At 36.4% G+C, this 13261-nt stretch overlaps 1 protein-coding gene across 1 annotated transcript in view; it reads left to right on the forward strand.

The window, feature by feature from the left end:
* gabbr2 (gamma-aminobutyric acid (GABA) B receptor, 2) overlaps positions 1 to 13261 on the forward strand; it is a 160082-nt gene that overhangs the window by 102823 nt on the left and 43998 nt on the right. Inside the window, exons 5-9 of the mRNA XM_043218350.1 lie at positions 2367 to 2432; positions 2634 to 2822; positions 3151 to 3393; positions 8831 to 8891; positions 12580 to 12660. Coding sequence (XP_043074285.1) covers positions 2367 to 2432; positions 2634 to 2822; positions 3151 to 3393; positions 8831 to 8891; positions 12580 to 12660 — 640 coding nt within the window. The remainder of the gene's footprint in view (positions 1 to 2366; positions 2433 to 2633; positions 2823 to 3150; positions 3394 to 8830; positions 8892 to 12579; positions 12661 to 13261) is intronic.

Raw genomic sequence — 13261 nt, forward strand, 5'->3', positions numbered from 1 at the left:
AACATGATAGTTTTCATCTTGAGCAGCTCATTAGTTGTGCATGTTAAATGCTCTTCCTGTAGCCTCGTGCTTGAGGAAGACATCCCAAGAGGGAAAAGCAAAAAATAGATTCAGAGATGATTTCTTAAAGTCGCTGCTGGGCATTTCAATATCCTAGCAGCTGTGTCACATCTTTTGATGGATTGGGCCATGGCACCCCTCAAACAAGACCGTCTGACTTCCACCTGAAATTTTCATTGGCATTTACTGGAATCAAGGGCAATACAGTTAAGTGGAGCGGAGAGGAATATTATTACCTCCTGATATGCAGAATGTGAAAAAGAATAATCTCGTGGAATACATGGGTTTCTTTATGTTAGCATGGACTTTAGCTTTTATTTGTTTTTTATATGGATTCAGTTTTGGCTTCATGGACTTGATCCACTGATGGATTGATTATCAGTAGCTGGGTTTGCTTCCAATGTTGTGAATTTATTTTACGTGCAAAATTCTAAAGTCGCATAAAACATTCGCCAATAAGCACCTAAAAGTCTAAAAGAGTCTAAAAGATCAAAATCATCAATTCCTGATAAGCACACTACATATCAATATAAAAAAAACACACTGCTGTTTGAGAACGCAATTGTACAGAAATATTTTGATGACACACTTTGCTCAGGAATTTCAGAATGACCTTAACAACATTTCTGATGCTGTAGAATGACATTGGTGTGCTGGTTTCTCAAATTATGCCTTCCTATTCTGCAAATCGCATGACTTTTTTGATGCGGGAATTTATTTGGCAAATGCATTTCCATCTCCCATTATTGGCATTAAAGAAATATTTTAGCCCAAAAATGAAAATAAGCCTATAAAAGACTCACCCCCAAGCCATTCTAGGTGTATTTGACTCTATTCTTTTAGACAAACACAGTCTTTAGTTTTTTTATTAAAGTTATCCTGTCTCTTTCAAGCTTGGTAATGCTTGGATAGCAGCCATTATTTTGAACACTATTATACAAACTAACCTATATGCCTTTGGGGGGTTATCACATGTTCTCTGAAGCAGATTGAGGGTTTTTGTAACAAAAATATTTATAGTTTTTAAATTATAATTTTAATAACTGACTTCCAGATTTTCCTGCAAGAAATCCAAGTTCTGGCTGACTTCATACATCATACATCGAGTCAGAAGTCAGCCAAGAAGCTGGAACTTGCCTTATTTAGTCAGTTATTTACATAATTTGAAAACTAGAAATATTTTTGTGACAAAACCCCATCGATCTGCTTCAGAAAACGTGATAACCCCAGAAGGCATATGGGTTAGTGTCACGGCAAATATATCTCATTTATGGAGCTTCAAAATAATGGTTGCTATCCACCAGCATTACCAAGCTTGGAATAGCCAGGATACATTTTTAAAAAACTCTGACTGTGTTCGTCTGAAAGAAGAGTCATATACACCTAAGACGGCTTGTGGGTGAGTAAAATATGCCATAATTTTCATTTTTGGGTGAACTATTCCTTTAACCCTTTTCCACGCAGGGCAAAAACTATACCGATAATTTAAAATGCACTTTGAAACAGAGTGATGGAAAAATAGCTAGTGATGCAGAACTGGACGAGGTGGAGACACAATGCTGAAGTGGGCTGAATTATTTACAGACTCAATCATGCAGCGTGAATGCTGGTTACAGATGCAGATCTCTGTTTCTCCCTGGATATGAAGCAATTCACACTGCTGATACTGCTTCTCTGTAATACACGTGGTGTTAATATGTCTCACCTAGGTAAGCAAACACGTCCTAACTGCATTTTTGGAAGATGCTTACATATTTTTTGCAACTTTTCTCACGAAGAGCTTGCTTACTCTTATTTTGGGGTATTTTATTAATAGACATGGTGAAAGAACAGACAAAAATTGATACGGAAGAGATGGATAACAGGACTGGGAATTGGCCCAAGCCGATGCGAGTGGAGTGTGTGAAACAAGTCATTGTTTGGTGTCTCTAGTTGTTCAGAAATTAAACATTTTACTTGTAATTGGCAAACATTTTAGAACAGGTTTTTTTAAATTATTATTTGAATTATTTGTATGCTATTTTATTTTAGAATAAACCAATTGTGCTTACCAGCCACCTTTCATCATGTTTTTTTAATGATCACACTTCAAGGTCCAATTTTCACCATTAACTAACCATTAACTATGACTTTTGCCTCAATGAACTCCTAATTTTCTGCTTATTATTAGCTAGTAAGGATGTTGTTAAGTTATTAATGTTGTTATATTACATTTTTAAGGTATCCCTATACTAAAGTGTTACAATTTTATTTAAATCTCTTTAAGCATTAACTTGTTAAATTTTGCTCTCTGCTCCACTCTTTAGGACAATGATGTCCGGATCATCATTGGTCAGTTTGATGAGAATCTGGCTGCTAAAGTCTTCTGCTGTGTAAGTTTTCTGGCTTCATGTCTCAAATCATGCTTCAGACTGGGAAAGTACATTTCTTTAACATACTATACATGTGCCGCAAAAAAAAAAAAAAAAAAAAACATAGCTGTGTCAGCATTAAAAAGACTGCAGTCTATATATTTTTTTCTTTGGTTTAAATGAGATGTGGGCTGAGTCTCTGATCTTGTCTGTGTGCTCCAGGCCTACAACCTGAACATGTACGGCAGTAAGTACCAGTGGATCATCCCAGGATGGTACCAGGGGAACTGGTGGGAACAGGCAAACTCTACAAACTGCACCACTAAGAAGCTGCTGACAGCCATGGAGGGCTACATCAGCGTGGATTTTGAGCCTCTCAGTGCCAAACAGATTAAAGGAATATCAGGAAGAGTGAGTGTCTGCAATGCAGTGGGATCTCGGGAGTTATGAATGACATTTTTGATTTCTGACAGAAAAAAAAAATCCACCATGTGGAATAAGAAAAAATTATGCATTGCAGTTTCACCTACTATATGAATTTCAGTTTCAATAGATTCTTACCCTGAGCGTTTGTCAGTTTTCCCTGTTGAAATGGTTTATGGTTATTACTGATTTGGCATTGGTTTGTTTTAGTAGAAAAGTAGAAAACCATATAATATTTGAAACCAACATGAACACAAATCTCAGATTTCTTAGAACATGTTTTAAGGTAGGTTTCTAAAAGATTTAAAATTTTTAGACGCCGCAGGAGTACGAGAGGGAGTACAATCGTGAGCGCGAGCAGAAAGGAGTGGAGACCAGCAAGTTCCACGGCTTTGCTTACGATGGCATCTGGGTGATAGCGAAGACCCTCACACGCGTCATGGAGCTCCTCAGACACAAGGAGAGGCACGACACCTACCACAACTTCACAGTGGATGACCGCGAGGTGGGAAAAATGGTTCTGGATGTGATGAACGAAACCAACTTCTTTGGAGTGACGGTAAGTTTATGTTTACAGATGATCTACAGCTCTTCTTGGGGCCAAATAGAATGTCTGGTCGACCTGTTTACAATTCTGTAACATGTTTCACCGTAAAAGCTGCTGATTTTATTTTAGATTGAGCCGTCATGTGACGTTTCCTAAAGCTGAAAGGTTGTAAAGGCTACTTTTATTGCTGCAATCTGCCTGCGAGAGGCTGAGGGAGGGCAGACGTTTGAGAACGCATCTTGGGATTGGAGGCTAGTAATGCTAAACATGCAATGTAGCTGACAGAATGAGAGCCAGATAAGAGGTAGGGAGATAGTTGGTATGCAGGGAGTGTCCCGTCTGCAGACATCACTGAATGTGTGTTTGTTTATGAGAACACACTGCTGCAGGCTGCCAAAAGCGAGAATCACAGAGCGCAAAAAGTAGGCAAGTCAGCAAATCTAAAGGAACACGCTGAAGCTGAACCGAACTATCTCTGTTAACAAAAAGGGAAGGAGTTTCGATATTGCAGTAAATGCTGTTGGTTTGGCAAATGAATAGGGGTTAATGGGGATTTTGGGTTTTACTACACTATGTCCTCCAGCCCTCCATCTTCAGCTTTTATCCAGCAGTTATCTCTCATGTGTAGCAGAGTATGTTTTATATTTGCCTGGGCTGCTAACAAACAATGCATGTGCCTCGAGACCTCAGCGTTGAAGCTTAATGGAGAGGAAGGAAAAACAAACACACATAAAAAAGAAAAATACTGCTGCAAGAGCAGTGGAAATAAATATGAGCAAAAAGGCAAACAAGAGCATGTGGTCATTCTTTTCCCTCGCTATAGAAAAAGAGAAGATATATCAGTAAAGTAATGGTTACTGACCAGCATTACGAAATGAATTTGTTGATATCAGTCAGTATTGTATATACTGTTGATAATTTCCTATATTTTTACAGTTAAATTACTGTCATCCATTAATCTATTAATGTCATCTAACGTTCACTTAAAGCGAATAATTTAAAAACACTAATTATTTCTTTAATCTTTAAGGCTGACATTGATGATATTTAAATTAAATGAAATTACGTTACGTTAATTTTTAAGTAGATTTAACAACTATGCTAATGTGTTTACCTATATCTAAGATTCGCAGTAGCTATATGATCATGCTATATATACGCATTGTGTCTATGTATGTGTATACTGTACATTTATTTATTAATGTGAGGATGCATTATTACAGTTTTTAATGTTTGACGCAATTAAACAGACTAACCCTACTCCAAATAAATATCCTTTTATTTGTGTGTTGTGTTTAAGCTTGTAGCATTTGAAATGTTAGTGTTTATTTTTTATTTTATATTTATTTAGACAAAAAGTCGATGTTGGACATCAACATTGGTTATCCTCCATAACGTGACAATAATGATCAGCATTTTAATATTCAGGTTTAAAATAGAACTTCTTCCTATTAAAGCTGAACGATTGCAGAGAATTGTCTGGAACATAGTCCCAATAAAAGTAGATTGCAATCTGACTACAACAGATTTAGTGGTCCCACAAGGATCAGGTTTGTCTCGTACCGATGGCTGGGTCTTTGTCCAACAGAACGAGCTGTTCTAGCTTCTCCATCAGACTTTGAGTCCTCTGAGAAGAGCTATCGATCGAGTGCCAGCATGCCTCAGGAAGTAAAACATTATCTTAGAGAAGTCTCTGTGGATCATTTTGAGTGAGGAGTGGTGCTGTGCAGCTTTTATTTGGTTAAGAGAAGGTTAGCACAACTTTCTTTGATGGTACATTGTAAAAGCAAACATACTTTTCAAATCAAAAGTTTAAGGTAAGTAGTACATGCGTTTTGAAAGGAATTAAAATGTCTAATATATGCATATTGTAATAATTTCTGAAGGATTATGCAATACTGAAGACTGGAATAATGGCTGCTGAAAGTTCAGCATTACCATTACAGAAATAAAATATATTTTAATGTATGTTTAAATAGAATACATCCTAAAATGTAGTGCTGTAAAACAGTATTACTGCGTGCATTTTTGAACCCATAAATAGAGCCTTAAAAAGCATTCGAGACTTCATTTTATAACACCCTCTGTTTTTATTGAAATTTACAGTTTAATGCGCTCACATTCTAGCATAGAAAAATACTCAACTGGAGAAATAAGGAAATCAAAATGTAATCTAAATCAAAGTCTGCTTTTGCAGATTTGAAAATTTGATTTGTAAAGCTGTTCTCAGCATTTGCAAAGTTAGCAAAAACATGTTGCAATTGTACAGTAGGTATAGCATTGCTTTTATGCTGTGGTAGTCTTTTTGGTTCAGGGTGACACTGTGTAAGTCATAGACTCTGGATCTCTGGAGTCAGAGACCATCACGCTTCCTCCTCTGCGTTTGACAAGAGCAACCATCCTTTCACATACTCGATTCCATATACATTTACGTTTTTGTAACTTTTTTTTGAAATTTTTCTTGGCAGTTTTACCACTTACTTTTGTAACTTTTCAAGTTACTCAGTGTACTCGGACTACATTACTTCTAATATCAGGCCCCATTTACACTATTGCGTTTTCTTTTTAAAACTCATAACTTTGCTATGGTTACACCTATCGTTTACACTACTTGGACGTTTTTCACTCTTGAAAACAAAGGCTTTGTCCAAAAGCCTAGGCAGCTGCCTCATGACTTTGAAGGAATTTTATTTATTATATGTAGATGTATATCAAACATCCAAATTAATATTTTTAGTTTACATAATATATATATGTGATAATATATATATAAACACATACAGGTATGAATGTGCATATTTTTTGAAATATGTACTGTATGGGTGTGTATGTATATATGCATAATAAATACACACTGTACACATACATATATAATATGAACAAAAACTTTTATTTAGGATTCAGTGATTCATTTGACACCACAAATATAAATACAAGCACATACAGGTACAAATGAAAGAGAAATATGTTTATATATTGAAAACATTAATATATAGAATATGAATATATAAATATATACGTAATTTCTAAATATATACAGTATCTGTGTATTTATGTACATAATAAATATACACTGTACACATACATATATAATATAAGCAAAAATCGTTTGACAGCCCTATACCCATATATGTATGGGTAGCTGATGCATCAGTGTGAAGGTACATTACACTAAAGATATATATTTTTTCTATGTTTTTGCTATGTCACACCATAGGACACGGTCCAATTTTTATTCATCAACTCTTTGCATCATCAGTAGACAGTTGATATCACAGAATATGTGTGAGATATTTCAGGACAAAACTAGCTGCTAGAATAAGTGGCTCTTTGGTTGGTTCGACAGCAACATCATCATTCGGTTCTATCACCTTCATCACCTCCACCCACAACCCCTTTTACAGGCCTGAGGGTGCTTTGCACACCTGTGTGACCTCCATAAGGCTTCCTGCCCGGCCTGTCCACACCTCTGCACAGACTCACACTCACACACACTGATAAAAGGTGCCATCAACATGTTTGACCCATCAGCCCACACCCACAGCGCAACGCAATCTATTTTCAGCTGCTCTAATGTTATGAAACCAGTCTAAAAAAAGAAACCGAGAAAGAGCGAAGACTTCATTGATTTAGAAAAACTCTCCAAGTACAGCTTGAGTCTTAAAGTGACAGATGTTCTGCACAACGAATAATGAAAGCGATGGTCTTGAACAGCAAAATATGACCGACGTTTCTCCTTGCTGTCTCTACAGCGTGACATCCTGCGCAGCATATAAATCAAAATTGCGTCTCGGAAACTATGAGGCATATGTACATTGTCACAGGTAGGGCTTTAGAGTCAGTAAATTTCGCTTGACAAAGAGTACTGCGGTTCACATTATATATTGTTTACACACATAATTCTGAATTGCAGCTTTAATGTGTTTTGTGAAGGCGAGCATTTATCCAGCGCACCCACATCAGATCAGCTAAACAAAGAATCATATTGCACTGGGACCAGAGTCTACTCTACACTTCAAAGACAGCTGTTTTTAGAGATATGATCACTTCTGAGTTGCCTCCCATGGTTTTAATGGGCTTCTAATTATTGCCATGGTAATGCTGTATGCCTCTCACCTGTTATTTTATTGGGCCGAGTGATCCCAAATCCTTTTAAATGGCTCATTAGGCAGCTTCGAGGGCAGACAGACAGCAAACCACATTTACACATTTTCATTTTTTAAGACGTAATGAGCAAACTAGATAATATTTTGATCCAGTGATGGAGCTTTTAAAAACTATTTATGTAAAAATTCTATACACCTGTCTATGCTGTGATCAGATATACATTATTTAACCTGCGACATCTGATTCGATACGACATATCTGGATTCAGGATTTTGCAGGAAACCGCTTCTTTATTGATTGTGTTTTGTTACTGAGGGATTTGGGTGATAAAGGAACTTGCAAGTTCTCAGTAGCCTTTTCATATTTCCTGGACTGCTGTTATTTTCAATTGAACCTTTAATTTTTATTCACCATTGTGCTACTTATTTCTAAGGCTTTATTAGTAGTGCTTGCTAAAGTAAGAATAAGTTTACCAAAATTCTCTGTTTTATTATGTTGATACAAGACCTCTGTGTGCTTCTTTAATTTAAGAAATATTTATATTTTTTTTAAATTGAGATTTATACATCATCTTTGTTAAGATACAACCATTTGAATATCTGGAATCTGAGGATGCAAACAAATCAAAATAATGAAGTTCTTAGCAATGCATATTACTAATAAAAAATAAAATTTTAATATATTTACGGTAGGAAATGTACTAAATATCTTCATGGAACATCTTAATACTTAATATCCTAATGATTTTTGGAATAAAAGAAAAATCAATAATGGTGACCCATACAATGTATTTTTGGCTATTGCTGCAAGTATACCCTATCGACTTAAACTGCTTTTTTTTAGGGCAAAAATATGATAAATATTATGCAGAATTCTCCTCTTTACATAAAGTTTTCAGTTTTATGATACTGATACAGGATGTTTTATTTTTAAATATTTGATAAACAATATTCAGAATTGCATTTTTTTCACCTCTGCCGGCACAACTTGACAACCTCTCAGACCTCTGTGTGCTCCTTTAATTTAACAAATCAATTGTGCTGCAATTAATTATGTTTGCCTCAAGAACGCAATCAATTCACAGATCTTTAATCTAATAAATGGCTTAAAAAACAAGCCCTGTGCCAGACTCCAAACTATGCACTCCCAGTTTGTTGCTGTGCCAAGAGTGAAGGATATGGCAACAAGATGGAAAATCGATCTTCGTAAGATATATCTGTCCAACTTGGATTACGTGCCATAAAATTAATCATCTAAACTGTGCAATCAAGACTTCTGCAAACTGTCCATTTACACGTGATAAGCAGATCTTGTGAAGGCTCATCGCTGTGTGTTTCTGCAGGGTCAGGTGATGTTCAGGAACGGGGAACGCATGGGAACCATAAAATTCACCCAGTTTCAAGGTAAGCCCATTAGATGGTCATTTTTCATGGTTAACAAGCTTTTTTATAGGAAATGCTGGATCAAATATAGGTCCTTCAGCCAAAGTTGATCATCCTCTGTCTTACATGAACATCTTACTCCGTGATGGTGTCGTTTCAGAGAGTATGTGCGACAAATATCTCAGCATGATGGTTGTGCCATACATCACGTAGATAGCCGACATGCTCAGTGGCGGCGCCGTCCTGTAGCTTAATGGGGTCAGAGAATTCCCCTGCTCGGCCCTCTGATGTGATTAATCCAGTGTGTGTGTGTGTGTGTTTCCTGAGGGCAGGGGAGATTAACTCTGGTTTGTGGGATTTAATCTCGGAGCAGGGATTCCCCCCTCGCACCCCACGGCAGCCGCAGGCCAGCGTTCCCCACCCTCTTCAGCCTTATCTGCTTCAACGCAGCGGCTTCCCCCCCATAGTGTGTTACATCACCTCTTCAGACTGTATTTGTGAGCAGGCCGCAGGATCGGAGGGCTGTTTGGCTGAAGGGTGATTGAACTGTCTGTCAATATGAAGGCGAATGGCAGTCAGGGAAAAATAATGAAAAAAAGAAAGGGTTGACGCTGTTATCAGCAGTGCACTAGAGAGCGTCTCCTTCTGCACTGAGAACAATCACAGCTCACACTGGCTTAGAGCGCAAGCTCGCTTTGGGCTTCTTCTTTATTTGGGACTCTCACTCTATTACTATGCTTTCTGTCTTTCTTCATCACTCACTCACACTCATATTCTCTCAGACGCTCTCTTTCTCCTTCGTTATTTTGTCATAATTCACTCATACTTATTAGTCAACCATTTATTTATGCTTTCGCATTCTCATTCATATTTTAATTCACTCTCACAAGCTGGGTTTCAATGCAAAGTCGCAAATTTTGTTATAAAGCATTGACGAATAAGCAACGTTTCCATCCAACAAGTCAAAGAGAACAAAATCATCACTTCCTGATAAACTGGCACTAAATGTCACCAAGAAAAGTCCCGGTCTCACTGGTTAGTCACGTTACCTTTATTTAGATAGTGCTTTATACATATAGATTGCGTCGAAGCAGCCTTGCAGGTCCCATAGAGCAAAGTAAAATGGCATTCGCATGGAGGAATTTTATTCGCAAAATGTATTAATGTGGTCATTAATCACTTACCCCCATGACGTTCCAAACCCGTAAAAGCTCCATTCATCTTCGGATAATAATATAATTATAATATAATATAATTCCAGGATGGAATTATAGTCTGAATCCACACTACATGATTTTGGCAAAATCTGAAGCATAGGTATGACTTTTATAAACTAAGAATGCAAATGTAAATTGGGGCAAAAAGGTTATGTAGCATGTTCCAGCTTTAAACCGTTCATTCACTCACTCACTTTCTCGCTTATTCACCCATTCACTTTATTCATTAAATGGCTGTATTTTCAGTCACATACTGACTCAGCCTTTTTCCATTCACAAAAATCCCTTCTTAATGAGTTTTTAATTAGTCTCTTTAACTTTTTTCCAGTAAAAATATATTTACTTGAGAAACAAAAATGATTTCATTCACTAGTTTTCAGAAAGTGCATCATTAATACAAGTGTATTTTATCTTAACATAGTGGCAGATGTTTTTTTTTTTTTTTTTTTTTGCTATTTTGTTTATTTTGCTAAATTGGTCTACATGTTTACACTTAAAATAAAAAGAACAGAAAAATCTGGTAGTGCAGTAAGTCAAAATAAATTGGTATGGAATCTTTTATGATTAAAGTGTCCAATTTTAGGTACTTAAACTGGAAAATAAGAAATATTTTAAGAATAATTCTGTGAAATTTCCTTGTCAAGGATCCATTCATTTCCAACCTCTCTCTCTCTGGTGCTCCTTTCTCTCTCTCTTCCTTCCTCACTGTTAAAGGATAGGAAGGGGTAGCCCAGGCTGAATATTTAAAGACGTTCTGATCCTCAATTGAGCCTGCCATCCATCTTTAGAGTCCCAGTCTGTCAGCTCCTATATCACACTCACTGCCACCACACCAAACCATCTGGACAAGACACTCAGATCCGTTTCTAGTTTTTTGACAGTGACCTCCTGGCAAAATTGTGCTCTGGCCAAACAGTTTCTTTCTCATTGCATTTTTGACAAAGACTCAACCCTGACCAACATATGGGGATTTGTAGGGCATTACACTTGACAACTAACTGAACACTGTCTATTAGTTTACATGCTTTGATCTTGTAATGTCCCATTGATCTTATGGTCAGAGTACCTGAACAATGACGTTCTCTACAGCAAAGACATGTGCACGGACAGTGCTAATTATTCAGTCACACGATTACCCTGACACAGCAAAACCATTGAGAGCACAAAACCTAATCTAGTTCGATATTTGAATTGTTATTGACATTAAAGTTTGGCCTGGGTGACCCCACAGCAGTTAAATGGGAAAACCTAAAAACATCAGATGAACTTCAATGAGCAGAATGTGGATTGGCGTCCCAACTCATATTCATGTGGTAAATGCGAGCGGTCTTGGAAACACATCCAAATGATAAATATCTTATTTCCCATGTTCTCTGTTTTTAAGTGAGTTTTCTTCCCTGTGAGTGTGACAGTCAATACACAAGCAGTTGTAAAGCGCACACCAGGGAGAAATATTGAGTTTTAAGATGGCTTTTGGAATTGACTTGCTTTGTATTTGGCCTCTGAGAGTAAGTCTTGTTCTGCTGGGAGGTTATTGACACTAAGCTTTATTTTATTGCATCTGTGGATATCTAACCTTAAATTCCACCTAACCATCCTGTTTTCATCTTTAATACCCTTTTTCTCATCAACAAGGCTTTTTCTTTCGTCAGCAGTAATAAAACATAACAAAAAAGACGCATCATGCTGATAATTAAGTGGGGAAAAAAACAATAAAAAAATATAAGATATTAACCAAAGAAATTTATATTTTGGTTAACTGATTAATTAGCTAATTTAAATGCTTTTATTTATATTAGATAAAATTGCTAAATATTTATTTCATGCAATATTTCATGCTTACATATTTATTTTTTACAGGTTTGGGGTTAGTTTTCAACATTGATAGTAAAAAGACATAGTGCTCCTTAAAACCATTGTTTTAAACTGTAATAATTTTTCACAGTATCACAGTTTTTACTGTATTTTAATCAAATAAATGCAGCATTTGAGTGGTAGGGTATGTCATAGTTTGCACTAAAATGTTTTTGTGAATATAACATTTAATTCATAGAAAAATGGGCTGAAATTAATAAATATAACAAGACTAAATATTGACTAAATTTAAAGGACATTTTTGTCAAAACAAAAACTACAGAAAAATGTGCTGTCTGTGTCCTTGTCAGTAAAGCTGTTATGTCTTCTGAATAATATGAAGCTGTTTTTATGAGGTAGAAGTCATGAGACAGTGTTTGTCTCAAATCATTGTTTTTGCAGATTTGCTAATCTAGTGCCTTTTAATTTATGTGCAAATGCATAAGGTTGCAATTTACATACTTTTTAGGTCAACATCACCCCCTGAGCATTTTGGGACAATATGTTATACTAGTTCTGCAGTGGAGTGCAGAGAAACTAAATTTACTGTCTATTGTCTTGTTTCTCTCCGGGGGCCGCCGGCTTTGAACACACTGCTCTTATCAACGCTGTCCTCTTGTTCTTGCTGTCTTTCACAGAGGGTCAAGAGGTGAAGGTGGGCGAGTACAACGCCATTGCAGATGTACTGGACCTCATCAACAACACCATCAGGTTCCAAGGTAGGAAAAGCCCCTTTTGTGTCTGTTTGCAGGTCAGCGTTTGACTGAGAGAGAGACAGAAGGTTCACACCCCTGCCAATGTTGTGTACTCACTGTTCCATGTGTGGTCATCTGAATAATTCAAGACATATTTTTATGTTTTCTCACATTGACTTTCTTTTGTTTTTTGTTTTCCATAATCTCTGAATATTTATTTTCTTTTCAAACTCCCTCTGCGGAAAACGGTGGTGGACAAGAAGTAAAACATTTGATTATCTGTAATGGAACTTGTTAATAGAGAATAATTTGGCATACATAGCCTGGAAAGCCTGACATATGAAATTGTAGCCAAGTGTTTTTTTCTTTATTAGAACAGATTATTGAACCTAAATTCTACAAAAAATGCAAATTTGCATCATATTTGATACATTACGGCTCAAATAGTATGATTTAGGAAAATACAGAAGCTCAAACCTAAGGAGAAAAAAACACTTTTTCGAACACAATTTAAGCAAAATTGTACAAAACCTATAATCAAGTAAGTATTACCTCAAAAGCCTGTTGAATCATATATGATGCCAACATTATAGCACGATTTTCCATACACAGTTTCTTAGAAAAT

This window comes from Puntigrus tetrazona, chromosome 19 (genome assembly GCF_018831695.1).
Source record: "Puntigrus tetrazona isolate hp1 chromosome 19, ASM1883169v1, whole genome shotgun sequence".
Classification (NCBI taxonomy): domain Eukaryota; kingdom Metazoa; phylum Chordata; class Actinopteri; order Cypriniformes; family Cyprinidae; genus Puntigrus; species Puntigrus tetrazona.